Below are 27,028 nucleotides of genomic sequence, written 5' to 3' on the forward strand. Positions count from 1 at the left end.
ATGTTCACGTTCGATCTGAATGGCCTGTGGTGGGAGTAGCTAAGCTCTCCAGGCCAAAGGAAGACTCGAATGAACGATACGAAGTCGAAAGTGCAGGATCATATTCTTGAGAGGCTGTGATTCTGGCTTTCAGAATAGGAGAGTGTGCAAGGGAGAAACAAATGAACTTGCAGTTTGGGCAAGATCGCTTTAATGCTGAGTTTGAGCTTTATTAAATAGGCCTCGAAAAGCCCATTTCATGAAAAGCCCCTGGTGTTCAGTTTTTCTTAGGAGGGGACTGTAGAGGATCCATAGCTACCAGGTGCCTAGTCTTGAGCTAGGTGCTTTTATATTTGTTATTTCATCACCATAGCAACCAAGGGACTCCACTCCACAGCCAGAGAGGTTTGGTTTGGTGAGGTTTTATCACTAACTGCTTTTAAGTGACTTTAAATTGTGTCCATGTAGACTTCAAATATTATATGTTTCTGTAACTATAAAATTCAAAAGTGTATCTAGTAGGATGTTTTCTGCTGCTAATAACAAACAATAAAGGCCTTAGAAAACGTGAAGTCTAGAGTATTGTGGTAATAACCAGGATTCCAGCTTCATTTTTCAGAAATCCTGTTGTCTCTGGTCCTCTCGATGCCAGCTTTGTCCTCAGGCTGGCCAACCTTTTGTTTGCAAGATGACTGCCAAGAACAACTGGGGCAAAAGGAGTCCTGACTCCTATACAGTGGGAGAGAGGGAGAGAGAAAAAAGAAATCCCCTTGCCCCAAACATGGAATAAAGAGTCTTCCCATTCAACTTTATTCCCCACGTGTGGACTTAAAACTGTTTCCAGGAGAATACATCGTATGTCCTGACTGAACATTAAGTTTTCCACTGAGTCAATGGCAAAGGGCTGGGGATTGGTTTGAATGAAGTAAGGTGGGCCCAAGCAGCTTTCAGCAGGAGGTGGGCGGGGCTAGATATCGGAGCTTCTTTGGCTCCAGTAGGAAGAGAAGAGAAAGGGATGCTAGATAAGGCACAGCAGTCACCACTGCAGCGGGCTAGTTCATGAGTGCTGCAACTAGGGGCGGCTATTATTACTTTAAATACCTTAAAAGAAAGGATGCCAAGAAATGGCTGCTTCGATTCCTGTAGAGTCACTTCAGAAGGAATCTGAATCGAAAAGTTGACCTCTGTGGAGTTCTATTGGGATAGATTACCTAACGTAGTTCTTATATTACTTGTGAGTCCTGAAATTACAGGTAACTTTCCAGAATCTGAGATAATTTAAAAGGAAAAGATCCCATAAGATAAAATGAAATGGAAAAGTTATGAACCTAAATGCCCATATTATTAAAAAAATGTATATAAATCTTAAAATGTCAAGCTGTTAAGATTATGTAACTGTTTTGGGAAGAATTTACCCTTTAGTAAAAAAAAATCTATTGTTGGACCTACATGAAAGATGACAGCGACTGGATGAAATGTTAAAGAAATTAAGCAGAAAATACTGTAGATTCAACTTGACGATGCAGGCAGCAATTTAAGTATTAAGTCACCCAGTGCTTCTCAAATGTTCTGCTTCACATTGTTGTCCGACCCTAGTGGTGGAGGCACTAGTTTGGGCTCCCCCTCCCCCCAGTAACAGTATGTGGCACATTTTCAAATGTGTGTTCACACTTTGATAGTGGAAGCATTTATAATGAAAATTCTCATTTGAATCTTCATACTTAAGCCATGTGATTTAGTGTCGAGCCAAGGTGAAGTGTTGGTTGGTGACCAAGTTTCTTTAGATGCACCGTGCAATACAGAACAAGGGCTTTCAGTAGGGGCCGAGTTAGGATAAATTTGGGGCAAGTTCATAGTTTTCACTAAAACCCTTAGGTATGGCGTGTTCATTGAGAACAGGTTCCCCAATTCCATTGCTATGTAAACCAAGTATACTCGTTTTTAAATTCTCTTTCCATCAGTAAATGTTTTTGGTGGTTTTCAGTGCGATGGCCGAGGTCCTAGGAGGTGAGTCGTTTTCAGTGAACGTGGTCCCCTCAGGTTTTCTCCTCTGTCTGCCTGGTGACCCTCCCCACCAACAGATCTCGCCCTGGCGTGTTTTGAGCAGCTCTTAGACCATCTGAAGGTTCTGAAATCCTTTTGATCAAACTGGGAGAGTGCCTGGTTTAAGAGAGGTTATCAGTTCCTGGGTGCTGCTCAAAAAGACATCCGATTTGAGCGAGTCTGGTCTTAGAAGTGGCTCATGAATTGGGTTACTTTAAAGCGAAGTCTGCCCTACAGATGACGGAAGGGACTTTTTCTTCCTATTAAACGATGGGCAATTGGAACCTTGTGCCCTCCTCCTGGTACCCACCAAACCAACCATCACGGTCGCTTTCCTTTTGGGATGGTTTTAAAAGATGGACATGGGAAATCAAGGGGAGAAAATGTAGTTGTTGCTGACTTTTACATTTGATGGACTTAGACACCGATCGATACTAGCTTATTACTGCATGACCAGATGGTGTAGCGCCGCATTCGATGAGCCTTGCCTCCCATAAACTTTCTCGAATAAAAAGTGTATTCAGCTGAATAAAATATAACTCTTGGTAGCTCTTCATTTAGCACTTCACGTTTTGTTTTTTAAATCTTGAGAGACAAAACAAACAGAGGGTTAAGTGCACACTTTTCATCGAAATCATCATCGGTCAAGCAGTGGAGGTCCCAGGAGCACCGAGGTCAGGAAATTCTGGTACCACACCAAGTTCTGTGCGTCAGCTTCAACTCCTCCTTCCCCCTTGATGAGTGATTTTGTCCATCAGAGGTGACAAATCTATTTTCATAGTCCTTTACAATCCTGTGATATCTTTGGAAGCTTATTTAGAACTGCAATATATAGGTTTTTAAAAAAATGGACTCTGCTTATCTTTATTCCCCAAACTTTGATGTGGTCCATTTGTGAAATTTTCTTAAATAAAAAAATTCTGAAGATTTTTGTCCCACGTGGCAAAAAATGCTTATCGACTTGGAGAATTCAATTAGAACCTTGTCGTTTCTTATTTCTATGTCTAGTATTCTTAATCCAGAGGGTCTTTATGATAGAACCAAGTCTCCCAAGGACAGAGATAATACAGTCCCACCTTGTAGCATCTATCCCCCTGCCCCATTTGTTTTACGAAAAGGACTGGGGATGCTTTGTGAGGAATGGGAGTGTTGCCAGCAGGAGCCCCATGTGGGGACATTACCACCCACTCCAGTGGAAGGTGGCAGCTGCTTTGCCCTTCCCTCCTCCCTTCTGAAGTCTGCATACTTGACACAGAGCTTCATCCAGCTCTGACTTTTGCTTTCTGAACCATCCCCTCGGTCTGCTGATGTTTATGATATCCCTCACGGTTTCATAATCTGCTAATCCAAACTACATCCTTCACTCTGTCCGCAGCGATGCCTGCAGTGTCCTCGAATGTATAATTTGACCTCCGATCTCTCCTTTGGATCAGGTCCATCACTATCAACTGAACAATGGGTTTTGTAGCCACCACGGTCCAGGCTCGTTTGCCACGGGACACAATGCAAGGCAGAGGGACCGCAGCACAGTAAACACCAGTTGTTGCAAAACAGAATCAAATAAAGCTCGCCTTTTAGAGTATCCTCTTGTTCAGAGGGCTTGTAGTCAGTAGAGTCTGCGTATGCTTCCCGACTGTGTGTAAATACAGACTGTCGTACTAGCTCTTGTGGGCGACTATGTTAGTATGCAGAGCATGAAAAAATAAAGTGCTAACATGGTCTATAAAGATTCTCAAACCACAGGGCCTTAATGGTTACTGCGTTCTTAAAGATTGTTGCCACCACTTGGCTGTTAGTGTGTCACTGGCGGCTTGTGTGTTGCTGTGGTGCCGGAAGCGATGTCACTGGATTTCAGATGCCAGCAGGGTGACTTGAGATGAACAGGTTTCAGAAGAATCTCACAGATTAAGAACAGACTACAAAAGAAGAAATAGGCTGACCACAAGGAATTCACCAGTGAGAACCTTATGAGTAGCAGTGGGACTTGGTCAGATGCAGTGCTCAAAGAGGAACGCGCGGTACTCACCCATGTATGCCAAGAAATTTGCAAGATAGCTAGCTGACCAACTGAGCAGAAAAGACCCAGATTTATGCCCATCCCAAAGAAAGGTGTCCCAATATAATGAAATTATCTGACAATACTGTTTCGATCGCATGAGAGCAAGTTTGTGTCACGTACTTTGGACGTGTTCTATCAGGAGAGGCCAGTCCGTGAAAAAGGACATCAGTGTCGATAGAGGGTCATTGAAAATGAAGAAGACCTTCAAAGAGATGGGTGGACCCAGCGTTTGCTCAGACATAACAATTCTGAGGACGGTGCAGGCTGGGCAGTGCTTGTTCTGTGGTACCTAGGGTCAGTATAGGAGTTGGAAGCAATCGATGGCACCTAACACCTAATACCACTGCCACCAGCACTGCCACCACCTGAGACACACAGCTATACGATTACTCAGTATGATGTGAGATGGAGTTAAATAGTTAAGTAGTGAATACCTGCCTTTAAAAAATAATAACTCATTTAGCATTATTTTTGCATTATGCATTTTAAACTACAAAAGTACCATAGCCTAGGTGTAAGAATTTAAGCAATATAGAAGTGCGAAAAGTGACTCTCACCTTACACTTAGCCACCAAATGTATCCTTTTATTTTTAATAGTTTTGCTGTATGTTGTTCTAGACCTTCCTCTGATCAGCAGGTCAGCATTTGTATTTATTTAAAAAAAATCAAATCATACCATAAATATTCTACATCTTTAAAAGATAGCGTTTTTATGTAGCCATCTTACTGTATGCCACATGGCTCTGCCTGTTTTCATGGCAGTTTAGTATTCCATAGCATGCACATGCAATATATTTTATCGCTGTTTCCTAAGATTTATGTTATTTCTGATTCATCTGTACTAATAAATTAATAAGTTATCAATAAAGCTAATTTATTAATAAGGAATAAAACTAATGTTTTATAAGTACAAGTGGACATTCTTGTACACATAACCTATAAATTTGTATGAATATTTTAGCAGTTTAACTTGCTCAATTTTAGAATTGCTTGGATATACACAGTATCACATGTCTCTTGTGATACCCGCCACCAGAGAAGTTCTATCAGTTCTGTTCCCACAAAATACTGTGTGAATGTGTTGTATCCTTACCCTTACCTTCACTGCCTTTAGGAGTCATGACCAATTTTTTTCAATCCCCTTTGTGTGTGTGTGTGTGTGTATGAGTTACACAATCTGTCAACTTCTGAAGGAGTGGAGTCTAGCGTGTCAGTCAGGTCACAGCTTGATGATCTCACGTGGGAGGGACAGATGGAGATCAATAGCTCAAAGGAGGCCAGAGACATGCTCACTCCCTGCGAGACATTCCTGTTGACTAGACACATGAAACTGCATTAGTGCCCTGTAGCTGGAGGAGCCATGTGGAGACCCTTGCCAGCGCTGAGATGCTTCCACTGTCACTGAATCCATAGACTTTCCACCCACTGGCCTGTGGTCTTCCTGCATTCGGCATCATTGCGTGTGTTTCGTGAGTCTAAAGAGGACTTTATAGGTTGGTGTTGGACATATGGGGTAATATTGGACTTACAGACTTGGTCTGGGCTGAGTTGGGGTGTTTTCTCAATATACACTTATTCTTTATATAAAAACTCTTTCTTGTACACATATGAGTGTCTATCAATTTTGTTTCTCTACCCAGACTAACACAAGGGGCTACATTTTTATTGTGGTTTGAATGAAAGCTTACAGATAAAATTAGCTTTGTTTTGTTTTCGTTTTTTTTACCCCAAGAATTTACACACTCAAATTGAGTCCCCTGGGAGGTGGGGGAGCTGAGCTGGGGTGGTTGGGTGGGTGGGGGGCAATGTGTGGGCTGGAAGTGATCGGTATTGCATTGAAAAAGGGTGGCTAGCGTGGAGGAGCAGAGTTGCTGTGGTTAAGACAGTTGCTGCCTCTAGAATTCTCTGTACCTGTAGCATGGTTATCTAAGTATAAGGCGATTTGCAGCATTTTCCTAAAGATGAACCCTTTATTGCGGGTTCTCTCGCAGGTATTTTAGGAACTGCTGTCTGAAAGTGGAGGATGAAATAAAACAATAAAATATGTGACAGATTGTGCTCATTATCTGCTAGCTGAACATTGGTTTAGTTAGTTACCTAGCGCTGCCGGAACAGAACAGTGCACTCACAAGCGGGTGGTTGTAAGACCAGAATGCCATTTTCTCACAGTCAGAGGACAGGAGATGTTTCCAGAGGAAGGAAGGAGGCTCTTCCTCGGCTGGTCTCTTTCAGCTTCTAGTCGATGCTGGGTGCCTGCAATCAATGTTTCCTCAGAGTAGGAATTCCATGCTATTTGTGTGCATATGCGCCACCTCACTTTTACAAAAGACCTCCATCCGAACCTGGTTTTGCTAACCAAAAGGAAACCACAGAGGATGCTCACTTTGATACAAGAAGCAAGCAACAAACACTGGCCCTTGGGGCTTATTTCGAAGTCTGGTGAGAGGCCTCTTGTTCAGACCAGCAGCACATGGGACATCACGGAGCTCCTGTCCAGGGACTCCACTCAGCATGCCAACTCAGTAACCCATCACAGCTTTCACCGGTGACTGTGAGCACTACAGGCTAGGCTTAAGTTTTATGCGTTATTTGGCATGTTAACTTTGGGGTCTGGGAAGGGTCAAAAATGTTGTCCCCATAAACTCATGGTAATTGCTTCTTTGCTTTGGGCCCTTACTGTGTATGGACAGTTTCGTAGAATTGCGCTGCTTTTCAGCAGTGCAGGACAGCTGTGGCCTTCAGCAGTGAAGAGTCCTCTGGCCCAGCAGTGAAGTGCTCAGCTCCTAACTGAAAGCTCAGGGATTTGAACCCACAGCTGCACCCTGGGAGAAATCTGTGGCTATCTGCTTGCACTACGAGGGGAATTCTCTCTTTGTTTTTTTAGCTTAACCAAGACTCTCATTGCTGTTCAGTCGACTCTGACTCATTGTGACCATATAGGACACAGTGGACCAGCAGCCCATGCTCTTCCTGAACTTGCAGATGCAGCTGCCTAAAGTTAGGATCTGCGAGCTAAATGAACTTAACGAAGAGAAACGCCTATTTCTAAACAGGGTCATATTTATAGGTACAGGGGCAAAAATTTCTATATATATTTTTTGAGTGGGGGAGGAGGGGGGACACAATTTAATATCAAATAGTACAGAAAGAAAACATTTCTTATGTGTGTAGAAAATAACACTGATCATTTGAATTATTTCATATGCTAAGGACCCAGCTGATAGGGTTTTAAAAAAATTAAAAAAACTCATTTACTTCCACTTTTATAGGCTTATTACACACACACAGGGAAAGTGAAAAAAATTCAAGGGAATACCAAAAAAACCCCTGAATTTTTTCCCCCAAAGCTATGTATTTAAATTTTTTTTATAAAACAACCTTATCACCTTCAAAGTACTTTGCATTACACTTAATACATTTGTCAAATCTGCGATTCCATTCTTGGAAACATTTTTCAAACTCATCTGTTTGGATGACTGATAGAGTCTTTCTCTTTTTTTCTTCACCTCTTCTACTTTATTAAATCACTGCCCTTTCATGTTCCTCTTCATTCATGAAAACAAAAAGAAGTTGCACAGAATGAGATCAGGTAAGTCAGGTACGTGGGGCAAGGGAAGCATGCTGTTTTTTTTTTTTTTTTTTTGCAAAAAACTGGTGCACTGAAATGGATGCGTGAGCAGGTGCATTGTTGTGGTGGCAAAACCAGTCTCCCGTCTGCCACAAATCAGGCCTTTTTTTGCTGTACATTGTTACACTATTTTTTTTAGAACCTCTGAATAGAAAGCTTGATTAACAGTCTGACCTGGTAGAATGAACGCCAAATGCACTATGAGTTGACATTTTTGTCCGTTTGGGAAGTTGATGGACATCCCGAACGAGGTTTGTTATCAATCGACATTTCATCTTTTTTGAAATGAGAAAGCCACTTGTACACTTGAGTTTTTCCCGTAGTGTTGCCCTTGTAAGATGTGTTCAACATCACGGGTTTCTGTGGCATTTTTCCTATCTAGGGAACACAATTTCACAGCCACACACTGTTTCCTTAAATTGACCATCACAAAAACGAGGTTCGAGCGAAACTGCTTTTACGAAAAAAAACCACTGTGCCCAGACAGAACTTTCTCAGGTGACACCCGTGGATGCACCAACTCTGAGCGAGTTGCTCAGTGCTCGCCTAGCAGGAAAAATGCGTAATGCAAATGCCCTGCTTCTCCGCCCAGCACAATTCCAGGGTTTTTTTTGGGGTACCCCTCATATTGCTACTAGTGGATAGCTGCAGACAAGTTCTCTCAGTAATAACACTTGCTTAGTCTCGCTAGGGTACCTTTGAAAAGGTTCTAAAAAAAAAAAAAAAACCTTCCTAGAGGATCTACTAGACAAATTCATTCGGGTCAGAGAGGTCTGATCAGAAGGTTATGGTGATTGTTTTTTCGAATTCCAAGTGAATAATCTTGATAGATTTTCTTGAAGAATCTTCGCAAGGACTTAGTATGAAGAAGTTTTATGAAAACTAAAAACTGCATTGGGCAGAAAAAGTCCTGGAACATTGTACTAAAGACGCTTTCCATCATGACAATGCACCGGCTCATTCTTCTCAGGCAGCAAGCGTGGCACGATGAGGATTTCACCAGAGCACCTTACTCCATCCATCCATCCTCTAGTCCCCTGTTCATGCCCCTTCAGACTCTTTCTTGTTTCTCCAAATCAAAGAATACCATGACTTAGTGCTTTGAGCATGCCAGAACTACTGCTTTCATATGTAAATTGAAGAGTGCAAAATTCTTTGGCGAAAGTTTAAAATGTCAGAAATTTATGGACTCAGATGGTGGATATCCAATAAGAGACAAGAGCTTCACATATTGATAATTTTATTTTAAAAAGCTATAATTTTGTACCAACACTTTTTTATTCTTATGCACATACATATGCATTTCATTTTATCTTTATGGTAGGAAGATCATTTCATTACTAGTTAGTTTTTGGAGACTGTAACCTTGTGCACAGATAAGGCTATTTAGAGCTTGAATTTCTTATTTTGATTTATTTGCTCGACATCCAGTCATGTAATGCTAAAACTTGCGTTTTAGTATTTTATAAAGTGGAGCTGTCGTGGGCAGTGCTGGTGAGTGGCAGTCATTCTTGCAAGGATTGATGGGTCCCAGCTTGTGTCAGGAAATGAGAGTTCTGTCTAGAGTGCCCTGTTGAGAGGTGTGACGCAGGGCACATCATATAATCCTCTGGGCTTTCTTTCACTATCAAATTGGGGGAATTGGACCAGATTATCCCTTGTTCTTTTCCAGACTTGGTTTCCAAGTATTATGTGTACATGTCATGGAGATAACTCATGTATGGCTATTTTTAACATATTTATCAGACTTTCTCTAAAATGTCTACTTGACCGTTCTACCTCCCCCGTTGAATTAAGGAGACACAGTGGGTTCTGTTCTAGGAATTAAAGGCATCTTCATCTGGTGTAGCTGTACCAGTTGATACTGAGTCAACCCTGCCCCACGGTGAGCCCTGTGTGAGGGTAGAACCGTGCTCCAAAGGCTTTCCAAGAGCTTATCTCTAGAAAGGAGAATCCTAGGTACTTCTTCGGGTGTAGAAAGACTCTTCACAGTGGTTTCAGTGATAAAAGAAAACCTCCTAACTTTTATTTTCATATTGATTTCCACTCACTTCGGCTTATGCTTTGTGCATCTTTATTTTCTAATACCTTTATATCTTACACCAGGGGTCCTGAAAACTTTTAAAACAGGAGGCCAGTCCACTGTCCCTCAGACCCATTGGAGGGCCAGACAATAGTTTTTAAAAAACGATGAACAAATTCCTATGCACACTGCACATATCTTTTTTTGAAGTCAAAAAACAAACGGGGCAAAAACACCCAGCGGGCCGGATAAATGTCCGCGGGTCGTAGTTTGAGGACCCCTGTCTTAGACAGACTTAGAATGCATCAAGAGGGTCAGTTGAAATCAAGCGGTACCATGGCCTTACTGTTACCACAGTCACTGGTTTCTGTTCTTGGAAGTCTGTTGTCTCTGATAATGACCCTCTCCCCTCCGTGCCAGGTGTAGGTATCTAAATTTCATTTCTACCATGTTCCATGATGGTAAGTGTGACGAGCTTAAGGGCGGTGGTGTTGATTCAAAGTGAAGAGCTTTCAAGCTTCTGAAACACACAGCAAGTTTAAGTCAGAAAGGAGGATATTGAAAGTGGGAACTTTGGAGGCTTTTAGGCTGGGGAACCTTTGGATGTTGACCCCAGGTTTTATGTTGCTGTGCTTCCCACCTATTCTTTTAGCATTTTCACAGAAGGGAATCTTTTTTAAAAAACATTTTATTAGGGCCTCATACAACTCTTACCACAATCCATACATATACATACATCAATTGTATAAAGCACATCTGTACATTCTTTGCCCTAATCATTTTGAAAGCATTTGCTCTCCGTTTAAGCCCTTGGCATCAGGTCTTTTTTCCCCCCTCCTTCCCTGCTCCCCCCTCCCTCACGAGCCCCTGATAATTTATAGATTATTATTTTGTCATATCTTGCCCTATCCGGTGTCTCCCTTCACCCCCTTTTCTGTTGTCCGTCCCCCAGGGAGGAGGTCATATGTAGATCCTTGTAATCGGTTCCCCCTTTCCAACCCACTCACCCTCTACTCTCCCAGTATCACCCCTCACACCCCTGGTCCTGAAGGGATCATCCACCCTGGATTCCCTGTGCCTCCAGCTCCTATATGTACCAGCGTACAACCTTTGCTCTATCCAGTCCTGCAAGGTAGAATTCGGATCATGGTAGTTGGGGGGAGGAAGCATCCAGGATCTGGGGGAAAGCTGTATTCTTCATCGGAACTACATCGCACCCTGACTGACTCATCTCCTCCCCTAGACCCCTCTGCAAGGGGATCTCCAGTGGCCAACAAATGGGCTTTGGGTCTCCACTCTGCACTTTGGTAAGATTTTTTTTTGATGATGCCTTATACCTGATCCCTTTGGCACCTCGTGATCGCACAGGCTGGTGTGCTTCTTCCATGTGGGCTTTGTTGCTTCTGAGCTAGAGGGCCGCTAGTTCACCTTCAAGCCTTTAAGACCCCAGACACTATCTCTTTTGATAGCTGCGCACCATCAGCTTTCTTCACCACATTTCCTTGTTCATCCACTTTGGCTTCAGCAGTTGTGTCGGGAGGGTGAGCATCGTAGAATGCCAATTTAATAGAAGAAAGTATTTGTGCATTGAGGGAGTGCTTGAGTAGAGGCCCAAGGTCCTTCCGCCACCTTAATACTAAACCTATAAATATAGACACACAGATCTATTTCCCCATCCTCATATATATATTTGCATGTGCATGTCTTTGTCTAGACCTCTGTAAATGCCTTTTGCCTCCTAGCTCTTTCCTCCATCTCAAAGGGAATATTTTTATACAAAGTCAGGTGGATCCCTACTATTATAATCTTAGTAGACATAATTTATTTCCAGTTCTTTATTTTTTCTTGAAAATTAGCTAATTTTCTTGAAAATTAGCCACCTTGCTAGAGATGGTTGGGAGTTGAAGTAGATGCTTTGTCTTCATGGAAACACTTCCTGAAGTTTCGTTTTAGAAAATGTGATTTCTAATTCTTTCTAATTTGTGATTTCATTGACATCAGAGCAAGAAGTGCTTTAGTGGCCATTGGGTCAGTCTGTACTTCTGCCCTCAGCCTTGGAACATTTACACGCCTTTGAACACGTTGTTTTGGCTCTCCCTTTTTCCTGGGTTATTTCAAATCCAGGCAGTTGAATTGGATTCTTTCTCATTAATATGAAAGTGTAATCTTGTGAACCAGGAAGGTCTCCTAGGGCCTGTTAATTCCATAATGTCCTGGATCTGATGAAGCCATTCAGCAAATCTCTTCACAGCTTCCAAGACTAAGCCATCTGCCTGCCTTGAAATAAATCAGATCTGCTTCCTCTGCCAGCGCCTAACAAATATTCTCTAAAGTCTTGATGATGGAAACCATGACCATGGGCTTCAGTCGCAATCGTGAGTGCTTCCTCTTGAGTTCTCAGATCAGATTTTTTTTCTTTTGACAGAGTCGATTGTTGCCATGCCAGCTCTCTCTGCCTACGGTAAACGGTTAGTGAGAAGCAAAACCAGCATTTCCATGTTTAGATTGAATTTATCGCCACCATTATTTGCTCTTCTACCTCATGTGTGCCAGCTAATTTGGTAAACACCTGAGAGATCTCCCATTTGTGTAGCATGGTGCTGCCACTGTCTACGCCGTTCGGTTTTATAGATGGTAATTTGCATTCATGGTACATACAATCTGTCTCCATGGCATATAGGATCTAAATGATAAAGCTGTACATCCATAGTTTAAGCCAAACGGTGGAGGAATCAACCTTACATTTATGTTGACAAAGAAAATCCTTTATACGGATAGCTGACTACTGGTTAGCAAGCTCAGACTCATGGCAGGCAGCCTTTTGCAGAGTGAAAGAAGTGTTGCCTCGTTTGAGGCTTGTCCTGCTCGTGGTTGCTGCCCCTTCTCACTGAAGAGCTCCTTCCCCTGCTGGCTGTCGTCTTCAGCAAACACGACAGCCTCCTCCGCTGACCAGCCTTCTTGGTGATGTGTCCAAAGCTAGTGAGTCAGACTGTTGCCTGTTGTAAGGTGTCCATTGGTCTTTTCAGAAGTAGATAACCAGACACCCTAGTTTGTCTTATTCTACAAGCCATGTTGAAACGTGTTTACCATGCCAGCACCCTGCTGGCATTTGACATACTAGTGGCATAGGTTCTAGCAACCTGAAAATTACCACAGTACAATAAACTGACTACAGGAGATGGGTATGGATGGTATGTGGGATCTAGGTAAATCCCAAGTCGACTTTGTGTCAGGGTTTCCAATATCTTAGGGACTTTGGACCCTGGAGAACATGACAGCATTGTGCTGTTTAAGTGGATAAGCCTACGGAGCCAACTAAACACCCCCCCCCCCAGCAAAACAAACCCCCCTATCACCTCTGATAACTATTGATAGACAATTTTTTTCCAGTACTCTTAATTTCTTACTAGGAGGAGCCCAGTTGGGTTAGTGGTTGTGTGTTGGGCTGTAATATCCAAGGTTAACAGTTCAATACCACCAGCTACTCCTCGGGAGAAAGATGGGGCTCCCTACTCCAGTTAAGAGTTTCGGTCTCAGAAACCCACAGGGGCAGTTCTACCCTGTCCTGTAGGGTCACTGTGAGTCGGCATAGACTTGATGGCAGTGAGTTTCAAATTTCTTCCTCTCTTTTATATTCCTCATTACCTGTCCTATTTAGGTCCTTAGTCTATCTTTCAAATAATCCTTTTGCTTTGTTTTACCTCAGCCTTTCTTTTCTGTGATCCATCCTGTACTCTCTACCTGGTTGGTTTTCTATCACAAAGTGTTGCCTTTATTGTTTTATACCACTGAGTGAACTTGCTATTCACAGCTGCATGATATGACAGATTTGAACTGCCCCAGAGGTTTCCTGAAGCTGTTTTTTAGTTTTTTGTTTTTAATTTTAATTGAGTCACGGGGGTGAGTTAATTTCTAGGTCTGAAGAGTGCTGTGAACAAGGGTTTCCAATGGTTTCTTACCTGACCAATAAGCCTGGTCTCTTTATGACTTAGGGTTTCGTTCCACATTTTTCTCCCACTCTATCCGGGACCTTTTAATGTGATCCCTTTCAGAGTAGTTGGTCGTGTTCCCTGCCACCCACTGCTATTGAGTTGATTACCCCTCATAGTAATCCTCTGTGGGGTTCTGAGGCTGTAGATCTTTATGAAACTAGCAGACAGCATTAATTTTATTCTGAGGAGCAGCTGGTGGGTTTGAACTTCCAACTTTTCGGTTAGCAGCCCAACACTTACCTGACAAAAATCACCAGGACTCCGTAGTTGGTAGGGAACAGATTGCCAGGTATTTCCTCAGTGGAACAGCTGGTGGATTCCAACCACCAAACTTTAAGTTAGCAGTCCGTGGCTTACCCAGTGTGTGATCAGGCTGCTTTCAACAACAGCGAAACACCACCACCGCACTGTAACCCCCTTCCGGACTGTTCAGTTGGTAGAGGATCATCTTCTGCCCTCTCTGCTTGCCACTATTCCTCACCCAACACTGTCCTGTTCATGCTCTGTCTTCCTCGTCAGCTCTGCAGCGCCCATCCTCTTGGGCCGGTCTGCAACCCCACACCCTCTTCTTCGGATAGTGGTTGCACCTACCCTTCCGGGCCTCACCCGAATCTGCTCCTCTCAGGTGGCTCCTCCGATGGCTTCCTCCGCCAGTTGCAGCTGCTCCCTCCTTGGAGGCCCAGCCCAAATGGCTGTGGCTTGTTTGCACACTTCCTTGCAAGTTCCCCCGGCAAGCTTTGTGCTGGGCGGATGGCAGGTGCTTAAGCTAGTATTTTTCAGCAGCCTTGTAACATGCATTTATCTTGCATTAGCTAATACACACTCCGTTTATCTCATTCTACCAGCAAGAAGTTGAAATTCTATACAAGGCATTGAGATATTCATGTGAAATTTTATTTTTATTCTCTTAAATGAAAGCATAGAAACTTCTTCTCACAAAATGACAGAAACTCATGGATTCATTTATGCTGTGGATTATTGAATTTGCATTTTATTTATATTCCAAATTTGAAAAGGTTAATACAATTTCTCAGCCTTTTCCTTTTAGGTGAACTAAATTCGTATTAGCCTCCCACTCTCCCCTAGAATAGCAACCCCTGGTGGTGCAGTGGTTAAAGCAGTAGGCTGCTATCCAAAAGGCCAGCTGTTTTGTGGAGAAAGATGGGTCAGCTTCCTTCTGTCAAGGTCAAAGCCTCAGGAACCCTATGGGGCCATTCTTCTCTGCCCTGTAGGTCCTTATATGTCAAGCGTCAACTCAACAACAGTCATAGCAGTTGTTCTCATCAGCTGTTCAAAGTAATTCTTTCATTTTCCTCCACATGGAGAGCCTAAAGAATTTAGCCTTTGTCAGGTGAGCATTGTTCTGCTAACTATGGGTTTGGCAATTCAGAACCACCAGCCACTCCACAGGAGAAAGATGAGATACTCAGTTTCTAGGAAGATTTAGAGCCTGAGCCCCTAATAAAATGCTAAAAAATAAATAAATAGATGAAAAAAACACACACAAAGATTTAGCGCCTTGGAAACCCTAAATAGGGTCACGCTTGACTTAACGGCAGTGGGTTTGGTTAATTAAGAACCTGTAATGTGCGCCCCAGTGCACTGGATGCTGTGTTGGAGCCATAGAAATGTATTTACTGAGAGACTTGCCTTTAACAGACGTACTCTCTATTTAGCTACTGTGGATTGAATTGTGTCTGCCAAAAAGGTGTGCTTACGAATCTGATCCTGGTTGAAAATAAGACCTTTGATGCTGTGAGGCCATAATGGAATTCGGTCAGTCCTACACCTGCTATGTTTTGAGAATGTATCTTATAGACGTGGGCCCCCCCCCCCCCCTTTACACAGGTAGAGGAGGTCATGAAGGAACTGTTTCCAGGCCAAGGACTGCTGGGAGCTACCAAGGAGGGGCTCGTCCTTAGAGCCAGTACCCTGCTGCAGAGTTCTAGCCTGTAGAACTGTGAGACAGCATACTCCTGCTCTCTAAGGCAGCTTTGGCAACCAAGACCCTCGCTGCAGTTAAAATAGTACCCAGTAGTTAGGAGAGATGTCAACCAGACAAGGAGTGATAGTGCAGAGCTTATGGTTGGGATCACGGGAGGACACAGAAGTACAGCTATGGGGTAAGATGTCAAGTCGATGCTCATGTCACCAGATAGGTCATGGCCTTGTGCCCTTGTCTATCTGGTCTTACTCTGTCTAAGCGGATGGTGTCAACACTAGTATTTCTTCTGCTGTTTTTAACGGGGCAAAGTAATTGAGGGTATGTTGCAAGCACCTGGAAGTAGAAGATGACAAACATGTCGGGCCCAGTATTGACAGACTCCGTGGTTTTGTCTAAGAGATGAGTCTGGTTAAGTTCACTGTGATGTGACGTGCTATATTACGGGTATGAGTAAAATGTCTCCAGCTCAATTCTTGCCCTCGCCGAGCTATCTGATGGCTCCGTCCAAGATTGTTCCTGGTCCTGCCTGCGAGGTCTTTCCCTGGCAACTTTCAACAGGCTGCCAGAATAATGGTGCGGAGGCAGATGGCAGGTGGCGTCTGAGGCAGTGCTTGTGGTTCTGCGGGGCTTACATGAGGTGTGCAAGAGACTTGGTAGAAATAGTGCTGGTGTGCCCCGGCGAAGGAGTAAGTGCTTGCATGTGCATTAAAAATATTAAGAGCAGAGACCCAGGACAGGACAGCCGTACAAGTGTGGGCACTGGCACATGCCCACCAGCATTCTCCCTTCAACAGTGACAGGACCAAGCATTCATACCCTGATGCTTACCAGTCTGGTCAGTCGCCAGTCAGGATACTCTACAGCAGATACGAGTGGAGATCCAGAGACTCCTCCTTTGCCTGCAGGTCATTTGAGGACTTCCTCCCTGTGTGTTGTCAGAGACCATCTGGAAGACAAACAAGCCCATGGGGAGAGGAGGGGCGAATCTGAAGAACTGAGCATGTATCTGTATCATCCAAAAGAGGCATCTATAATGTTACTTAAAGAGGCTGCATTTAGTTAACCCTTAAGCCCTGCCACCCATCTAGCTAGGGATGTATTGCTGGAAGGTCAGGTTTGAAGGAGATCCGGTTATGATAGTTTGAGAGCAAATAAACTTCTTTACTTGTTCTTATTTATTAAGTACTTTTAGAAAAAAATGAAGACAGGAATTCAGTTTACCTAGAGCTGTCCAGCTAGCCCTGAGGCAGTTAGGTGTTAGGCTGCTAACTGCAAGGTTGGTAGTTCAAATCCACCAGCTACTCCACAAGAAAAAGATGAAGCTGCCTGCTCCTGTGAAGATTTACAGTCTTGGAAACCGTGTGTGGGGTTGCTATGCATTAGAATCAACTTGGCAATAGTGGATTTTTCTTTTTGGTTGCTGTCCTCTTGATAGGGGGTTCTGGTGGCACTGTAGGTTAGGCATTGTGTTGTTACCTGCCAGGTAGGTAGGTACACCTTCCAATGGCTCTGTGGGATAAAAATGAGGCTATCACATTTGTAGTGGTCTAAATAAAGGGATGTACATATGTAAATATATTTATATATGAGGATGGGGATATGGATCTATGTGCATATATTTATAGGTTTAGTATAAAGGTAGCAGATGGACATTGGGCCTCCCCTCAAGTACTCCCTCAATGCAAGAATACTTTGTTCTATTAAACTGACATTCCATGACACTTACTTTCCCGACACGTTCGTGAAGACAAAGTGGGTGCATAAGCAAATGTGGTGATGAAAGCTGATGGAGCCTATCAAAAGATATAGCGTCTAGGGTCTTAAATACTTGAAGGTAAACAAGCGGCCATCTAGCTGAGAAGCAACAAAGCCTACATTGGAAGAAGCATACCAGCCTGTGTGATCACAAGGTGCTGAAGGGATCAGGTATCCGGCATCAAAAAACAACAACAAAAAAATCATCTCGTGTGCTCACCTCCCCAATACGATCGCTGAAGACAAATGGGTGCATAAGCTAATGTCGTGAAGAAATCTGATGGAGCCCGACTATCAAAAGATAGTGCGTCTGGGGTCTTAAAGGCTTGAAGATAAACAAGCAGCAATCTAGCTCAGAAGCAACAAAGTCCACATGGAAGAAGCACACCAGACTGTGTGATCACAAGGTATCGAAGAGATCAGGGATCAGGCATCAAGAACAAAAAAATCATTGTAAATCAGGGGGAGTGTTGAGTTAGGGACCCAAAGCTCATGTGTAGACAACTGGACATGGAAGGGTCTCGTGGAGGAGATTAGCCAGGCAGGGTGCAGTGTAGCAACAATGAAACTTAAAACTTTCCTCTAGTTCCTAAGTGCTTCCTCCCCACCCACTATCATGATCCCAATTCTACCTTACAAATCTGGCTAGACCAGAGGATGTACACTGGTACAGATAGGAACTGGAAACTCAGGGAATCTAAGACAGATGATCCCTTCAGGACCAGTGGGGAGAGTGGTGATACCGGGAGAATGGAGTAGAAAGGGGAACTGATTACAAGGATCCACATATAACCTCTTCCCTGGGGGATGGACAACAGAAAAGTGGGTGAAAGGAGACGTTGGACAGTGTAAGATATGACAAAATAATAATTTATAAATTATCAAGGGTTCATGAAGAAGTGGGGAGTGGAGAGGGAGGGGAAAATGAGCTGATGCCAAGGGCTTAAGTGGAGAGCAAATGTTTTGAGAATGATGAGGGTAATGAATGTATAAATGTGCTTTACACAGTTGATGTAGGTATGGATTGTGAGAAGAGTTGTATGAGCCCCAGTAAATGATTAAAAATAAAGCGAGGCTATCTGCCCTCTTCAGTTTCATATAGAGATGCTTTGAGTTGGTATTGATTTGATGACAGTTGGGTTAGTTGGATTTGGGTTCTTTTGGAAAAATTTGGTTTAGATAGTTGGCTAATTTTACAGGCCCTAGGTTCCTCAAGTGGTCACATGTCTCAGTCTGTCCATCCTGGTTATTTAGCTGATTATATGACATGGCAGCAAATGCGTGTTGTTTAAGCAAATGTATAAGCAGATGGGAGAACCGTGCTACGGTGGTTTGTTGAATCTCAATCACTGATCTTTTCTTTCAAGAAAAGCCTATTTACTTGATCACTTGGAGTGCTTTTAAGAAAATACTTGGATTTGGCAGGCATCTTAGGATGCTGAGGTACCCACAGTGAACTGAATGTGGCTAAATAGCTTGGAACACTGGATTTGAATAGGCTCAGGGCATATGTGCCAAGGGGTGGCAAGCCAAGTCATCCTGCCTCCGGTGCCAGCTCTGACAAGTTTCCCACTGCTACCACTGCTGGGTGCATCTCAGAGCTGCATGGAACACGCTTTTGCTCTGGGCATCATGCGTTTCTAGTTTGGATATCAAATTTCCATGAAGATCATAGCGGCCATTACTGTGTGCTAGCCATTGCTCATGCATTTTATGTATGTTTACTTCACGCTCACCTCAACTCCGTGAGGGAGGTGAATATTCATCTTTGTTTCAAGTGAGGAATGGAGGCTGCAGTTGTCAAGCCAATTTCAGTACCTGGCGCTAAGCGGCTTTGGGTTAAGTGAGATAATAGATAAAGTCCCTGCTCCCCGGTCAGGTGGAGCTGCACTAGACAAGAAATGGGAACTATTTACAGGAGCTGTGAGTAGGATCTTGTAGAGCCCATTAGAACCCCAAGCCTTATAAAGATTATGGTGTCCCCTCCTGAGAAATATCCAATGAAACGTTAAACTGCGTAGTATGAGAAATAAGTCTAACACATTTATGAGCTTTTTCCCACAAGAGGACTACTTTGATCTTTGTTCTGAGCATCCAGTATTAATTAAGACATGTTGGGGGAGTCTCTTTTTGGTGTTCCTGCTTTCCCGATGCTATATATATATATATATTTCCTGATGCTATATATATATATATATATATATATATATATATATATGCTCCCATGTTATCAAATTAAGGAGGATAGGTGAAAAATTCTTGTATTTATACATTATGGAGACTACTGGCCATCCAGAACTTGTACATGGCAGTTGTGTGATAGGCGGCAGGGGCTGGGAATGAAGTCAGCACCTTACCTCACTCCTGCCATCATGAATTCGCTGTTCTGCAGGAGGGCAGGAAGAGCACAATTTGGAACACCTCTGTGGTGGTGGTGGTATATTGTTTGCTACTTTGGGGTCTGCTTCTTCTCATGAGGACCTTCTGGGTCTTGGGATGAAATGCGGCTCGATCCCACACCATCTTCATGATGGTTGGTGTGTTTTTGCCCAGTGCTGTTGCTATGTTGTCAGCCCAGCCCAGTGAGGGTTTCTCTCATTTTCATTGGTTCTCTATGAACATGATTCCCCTTTTTAGCTCTTGATCATGATGATGGAGCCAAAGTGTACGAGTTGAAGTCTCACCACCCTGACTTCTAAGAAGCTTTTTTGGTTATCTATCTTCTAAGACCAATTTGCTCTTTTTTCCCCCTAGTAGTTTACAGTATATTTTGTGTTCTTTACTGGCACCATATTTTGCATGCATCAATTCTTCTTCTGTATTTCTTTATCACTACTCAGTTTTTGTATCTACCTAAGGTGGTGGAAGTAGCCCTGGTGACCTAGTGGTTATGCATTAGGCTGCCAGCCGCTAGGTCTAAACCACTAGCTGGAGAAAGATGAGTCTTTCTACTTCCGTAAAGAGTTACAGTCTCAGAGACCCAGCGAGGCAGTTCTACACTGTCCTTTAAGGTCTCTGTGAGTTGGAAGTCACCTTTTGGTTAAGCTGATTGAAAAGACCATGGCTGGGGTCAGACCCACCTTTGTTATAAAAGTGACATATTTGCTTTTGAAAACTTTAAAGAGGTCTGTTGACCGACTTAGAACGAAACCATTGGTAATTTCAACATCTTTCCCGTTTGTCATGATTTTGTTTGCCAGTCGAGCTATAAGGGTTCTCTGCTTCGCATTTAGGTGTAATCCATACTGAAGTGTGTTTTCTACTGCTTTATTTAGTCAGTGCTCCAAGTTGTCTGTAATTGTGGCACAGATCGGATCATTTGCATGTCTCAGGTGGTTAGTGAGTCTTTTTCCAATCCTACTGCTGTATCTGCTTCATAAAGTTGGGCTTTTCAGACTGTTTGCTCGGCAAACACATTGAGTAAGGGAGACCTAAAGGGCCGTAACCTTGGCCCCACCCCGCCTTTCTCAATTTTGAACCGCGCAGTATGCCCTCATTCTGTTGATCCACATATGGATCAAGAAGTGTCCTGAATTTTCCTTTCAGTACTGGTCTTTAAATATGTTAGATCAGTCTTCACCGCAGTCTTGTATTATTTTCATTTTATAGATGAAGAAACGTGTTCAGAAAGGTTAAATAACGTCACACCGTTCATGGGTTTTTCATTTGAGCACCCGTTTTCTTCCTGCTTTAGAAAAAAGAGAACCAGAAGATATTATTCCTTCTATTTGAAATTCCCCTTTATCTTCTTTTTTCACCCTGGTTCTGGAAAATAGTGCTTCAGAGGCAGAGCATGGAGGTGAAGTTTCCCTCCAGAAGTTAAGAGTCTCCTTCCCTGTGTTTATATAACGTTGTTCAGACTTTAGCCCTTACCTGTTGTACACTCTCGTTTGTTTAACATTCCCTTGCCTCCCGTGCCCTTTGGCACAGTGCCTGGTGCCCGGCCAGTGTTTGTGTAATCAATAAGGAGTCATGATTGTAGCATTTGGGCGGCAAGTGCAGCTGGAATTCAAGGAGATTTTATAGAGCATGGGGGGGGGGGAAGAAGAGGGGACTCAGAGAGCCTCGTAGGCTATAAATAGGATTTACACTTGCACAAAGGAGGATGGGCGCACCAGATTAGGAAGGGGAGGTGAGGTTGGGGACAGCGTTAGAAGTGCCCATGTAGAAAGGACGACTGCTGCTTCCCACTAGGAAGGAACGTGAGTTAAATTTAGATGTCCCGTTTATTAGTTCAGCTCTTTGCGATGATAACACATTTCTTTTGTTTCCTCAAAATTAATGATCTCTTGGTAGCTATGGTAACTCGTTTGAAGCGCTGTGCATTTGTATTATGCACAATGTCCAAATCACATAACGTCCTATTTCACAGATCATATCCGAGGACGCTAAGTGACGCGTGGCTGGCATTTGTCTCAGCGTTCTAAATCCTTTCCTCACAGCCAACAATTCTGTATTCGCAGTGTTTCCAGTCCTCCTGGTGAAAACCGGTTTTTCCTTTACATTTCTACAATTTAAAAAAGAATTAGGAAATGACAACTTGGCTAACAAGTTATGATGAATGACCCTCTGCCGTTGTTGGCTTGAATTTGCACAATTCTGTAAAGTTTGTACTTTGAGAGCATGACCTGTACCACCCTGGTTCCCTCTGATTCCCCCCTTCCAAGCATTCCCACATTCTGTTTCCTGCTGCTCTGGCTCAGGGTCACACCCTGTGTGCCATTTGCCAGGCTCTCTGTATCTGTTCTTTCCATCTGCGGTGGCCTCTCCTATCCTCCCCTTCTCAGCTCAGCCTGGCTGCCTGCTCCAATCTCAGACTGGTTTTCTTTTCTGGCCCAGCGTTCCCACTGGTTAGTTTTGCACTTGTGTCCCCGTCCCCCTAGGCCAGACTAGACAGACCTGTGCTTGCTTCTCTTCATTGGTTGGAGTATTATTTAGCATAAGAACGAGACACACCTATACCCAACGGAGCCAGGTGAGAAAATGCACCTGGAGCCACAGCGACTAGGAGGCTATGACTCTTCATTCCCCTCTTCAGCGATTTTCCCAGCTTTGCTTCATCAGATGTTTATTGAGATAGTGCTTTGTACTAGGCACTGTTGCCGGCACTGAAGCTGTAGCTGAGATAAAAATAGACCAAAGGCAGCCCATTAGGACTCACAGTGACCCTGTAAGACACAGTACAACTGCCCTGGTGGCTTTCCGAGACTGTTCCTGTTTTCAGAGTTAGAAAGCCCGTCTTTCTCCCGCAGAGCAGTGGGTAGCTTTGAACTGTGGACCTTGCAGATCATAGCCCAGTCCATAACCACCACACCCAAAGGGTTCCTTACCTTTCATTAGCAGGACTGTTTTTTCTTTCTAATTGAGCGGCTTCGTACTGGTAAGAACAGGGATAAAAGCATTCACCATTTTGGCTGAGACAGTCAGCACATGCTGTATTACCCACAGCTTTAGAGCTTCACCTAGGGAAGGTTTTGGGAAAGGGCCAGGGACCCAGGTGTGTTGATTTCTCTTACGCTGTTTCCTTTGGAGGATTCATTATCCCTCCGGAATAATCCCTCTTCCCTTATAACGAATTTTATTAGTTTAACCATGCTCGGTTGTCCCATTTGCGTCGTGTCCATGTTTCAATGCTTCAGAGTTATTTTAGTGATCAAATACTGAATGCTGCATTGATGCAGCTGGACGCCGTAGGTCCCTTTCAACTCAGAGCAACCCCACGTGACAGAGGAAACGTGCCGCCCCCCCCCCCACCTTCCCCCGAGCATTTTCTTAACTCTATGGAAGCAGATTGCCAGGGTTTGCTCGATTGCCAGGGTTTGCTCGATTGCCAGGGTTTGCTCCCTTAGAGCCACTGGGTGAGTTTGAGCTGCCAACCTTTGGGTGAGTAGGCAAGCACGTTGCTCTTGTGCCACCAGGCTTCTTCTTATTCTTTTTTTCTCTTTTAAAAATTAAAAAAAATATATAAAAATTTATTTTTAAAAATTTATTAAAAAAAATTTTTTTCCTTAAAAATCTTTTTTTGACACCAGGGTTCTTTACAAATTAAAGGAAGCCTCCTTTTACTGTTCTTTAGGATTTGGCTGAGATTCATATACCTTCGAGGGACACAAGAAGGTCTATAAACAAATAGCCATTAGTTTCTGGGCTTAATAGTGATTAGTGTCTGGCCTTAATTCTGGGTGATTTCAAACCAGTAGGGTAACATTCCCCTGCTTCTGGTTACTTCCCTGTGAACATTCTGTAGCTGCCATATAATCCCAGATTGCAGACTTGCCAGCCACCTGGTGTCTCTTCATTGCTTAGTTCTTCCCTCCTTACCCCTGCACCTCTCTTCTCGAATGTTATGTAAGAACCCTAGAAAGATAACTTGACCTTAACCTTACACCCACACAGCATGCACGTGGCACACTGTGGGCCAGAACCCGTTAGCATCCGTGAAATGATAGGGCTAGCAAGATCTCAGAAGAAGTTACTCTTCCCACCACGTTTAAATGGATTTGAAGTTCTTGAGGGTCAAACATCAACTCTTCCTAAGGTCTTGCTGCTCCGTCGCCCTCCCCAACTACAAATTCCACAAGGAAAGCTCCCATGTGCTTTGAGCGTACCCAGGTGTGGCTGTGAATCGTACAAGGGCTTGGGTACACGTGGCAGGGTTACGTGAGCACAGTGGAGGTGCTGGGTACACCAAATAAAATCTAGATTGGAATCCTGACCCCTTTCACTGTGCTACGGCTTCTCCCCTGCCCTCCTTCCAATGCCAGACCTTGCAAAGTGAAACAGACAGCAGTTCCTCAGATTTCATTTCAGAAGCCTCAGCAGCTGGAGTGAACTTCAAACAGATGGGCTTTTCCACCCTGATTATCCTAACTTCCTAAATTTAGAAATACATGTTTAAAAAAAATGTAAATTACCGGAGGGGGTGGTGTAGCACATGCCAGGCAGTGCTAACGAGTGCAAATAGATGTCATCTGCTGACTTAGACGAATCTCAGCTCCCACTGCTGGGTCTGTGCCTTCATTTCCCTGTAGATTCACTTGATGCATACCTCTCTGAAAAGGTGGCGTGAAGCCTCTTTTCACATAGAGATCAATGTTGTTTTTAAATGCTGAGCTTTGTATAGTATCTTAAGCCAAAATAGCACTTAATCTGTTTTTGCTACTGGTGAATTCCTTCAAACTGGTGGATAGGCTAGGCAGGAAAGAGAGAGACTCTTAATCTTTGCTACTAACTAGCTGAGAGCATTTAGTCCAGGCAGCTTCGCCATCCTAAAGTAGGTGGGTTGGACTAGATGGCCTCTAATGTACTTTTCCCGGATAAAGTTCTTGGCTTCTATGGATTATTCAGATCTATAATTTTTTTGTACCCCTTTGTGCCTCTAGCACATAAGCACAGTACCTAGCACATAGTAGGTGCTCAATAGACATCGCCAAATGAGTAAGACTAGCCAGTACTGCTGCCTCTTCGATATTTTCAGTTATCAACATTAATTGGGCAAATTGTCCAAGAACTAATTGTCTGCAGCATCCTCTTCTGCTGTACCATAGATCACAGCACCCCCTCCCCCATCATATAGTCAGCACATGAAGGAGACCACACATACTCAGTTATCTAAGACATTAAGAAAGCATTATCCAAACAAGTGAGATGATTTGTGTGTATATAACTTTTCAGTGGAGTGTGAGTAATCTGGGTTGGTCAACTTTTTGGAGCCACCCGTCTCATCTTTTGCCTTGGAGTGGCTGGTGAGTTTGGCCAGCCAACCTTGACATTACCAACATTACTGCCAAGACTCCCTGAATATGTTGATTAACAATAAAACAAACACACAAAAAACAAATCAACTGCCATTGAGCCAATGCCGATCCATGCTGATAGAGCCACTTTTATTCCAGAGTTCTAAGAGGGGAACCAGTAAACAATCTGTAGGACCATCGGCAAAGGAAGTTGAGTGATCTGTTTTGTAATAGGAAGGGCAGGGGTAGTGAATCCCAAAGTTTCTACTTAGAGGGAAACAAACGCCAAACCAAACTCACTGGCACTGAGTCAATTCCAACTCATAGTGACTGTAGGACAGTGTGGAACTGCCCATGCAGGTTTCTGAAACCGTAACTCTCTTTTAAAAAGAAATATTTATTTCTTTATTTTAAGATCATTTTACTGGGGCCTCTTAAGGCTTTTATAAGCATCCATACATCAGTTTTATCAAGCATATGTGTACATATGTTGCTATCATCATTTTCTAAACATTAACTTTCTGTTTGAGTCCTTGGTATCAGCTCCTCTTTATCCCTTCTTCCCCCACCCCCGTGAACCCTTGATAAATTATAATTTTCATGTCTTACACCGGCCGCTGTCTCCCTTCACCCACGTTTCTGTTGTTCGTCCCCCTTGCGGGTGGGGTGGGGTGAGACTGTAACTCTTTGTGCAAGTAGAAAGCCTCATATTTCTCCAGAGGAAGTGCTGGTGGTTTCAAACTGCCGACCTTGCCACCAGGGAGAAGCAAATGAGCGGTCAAAGAAGGGAGAGGGTATTGGGGAAGCGAGAGGGTATGGGATAGCGATTCTTCCTGGGGAAAGAAAATTATTAAGTGGTGTGGCGGGAGCACAGAATAAGTCCTGATGGACGAGTCATTCTACAGAACGAAGAAGAGGGCTTGAGGGGAGCAGGGGCTAGAGAGGGGGGCCAGAGGATAGCCAGCATTAGGTATTTGGACTTGACTCTCGGAGCAACGAGAACCTTGTTTTCAACAGAGGACTGGCCAGCGCAGATTTGTTCTTTCAGCAGGCTGACTTTAGCAGCAGCCGGGGGATGGGCTGGAAGCGGACCAAGAGGGAGGTGGGAAGACCAGAGCCTGTTGTGCTGGCTGGGGATCATGTGATGCTCCCCAGTCCTGTCAAGGGTTTAAATTTAAGTCCTAAAACACTGACATTTTCTCAGCGAGCCTTTGAAAAAGTTGACACCATGGCTGTTTCAAAAGGGGTTGGTGGTGTGGGTGGGGGAAGGTAGGAACTTAAAAGGACGATATTTCCTTCTCAGATTGGGAAAAAGGGGGGAAAAATCCGTAAAAAAGCATGTGAATTTGGTGAGCGTTTCATTTGCCACGTGGAGGAATGCACGTGTATTGGAAGGTAGCCGGCGCTGCCCTAGCCTGGAATCGGGCGATTGTGTGTATTTCTGGCTAGAAGCCAATGGGGTGGCCGGATTAGCAATCCAGACTGCACAGTAAAGAAGGAGAGGCCGTTTCAGTGAGTGCGACGGGGCTCACCTGAGCATGCACCAATGAAGCCCGCCGTGTTTCCTTTCTTTCCTTTTTAGTTTTTGTGGGGTGCTGGAAGTTCTGCGTGCGTCAACGAGAACACGCGGAATCCCTTACTTGGGTATCTCATGACAGGTGTGGGAGATGTCTTCACAGATGGTTTGAAAATGGCAGGCTGTGCAGCTTCTCTTCCCTTGACGTTGCCTTCAGCAAACTCCATAGGTTCCCGAACTGTATCGGCCTACCTCCCCTTTTCCCAAAACACCAACCAAACAAACACCTTACTGCCTGGCAATTAAAAACTGGTACTGTAGTCCAAATCCAGGATAAAGTATAAGTATATA

General features: G+C 43.7%; 1 protein-coding gene across 1 annotated transcript in view; it reads left to right on the plus strand.

Moving 5' to 3' along the window:
- Positions 1-1,967: 1,967 nt before the first annotated feature.
- IGSF11 (immunoglobulin superfamily member 11) overlaps positions 1,968-27,028 on the plus strand; it is a 159,636-nt gene continuing 134,575 nt past the window's right edge. The window contains exon 1 of the mRNA XM_075542947.1: positions 1,968-1,986. Coding sequence (XP_075399062.1) covers positions 1,968-1,986 — 19 coding nt within the window. The remainder of the gene's footprint in view (positions 1,987-27,028) is intronic.

Source organism: Tenrec ecaudatus, chromosome 2 (assembly GCF_050624435.1).
Source record: "Tenrec ecaudatus isolate mTenEca1 chromosome 2, mTenEca1.hap1, whole genome shotgun sequence".
NCBI lineage: Eukaryota > Metazoa > Chordata > Mammalia > Afrosoricida > Tenrecidae > Tenrec > Tenrec ecaudatus.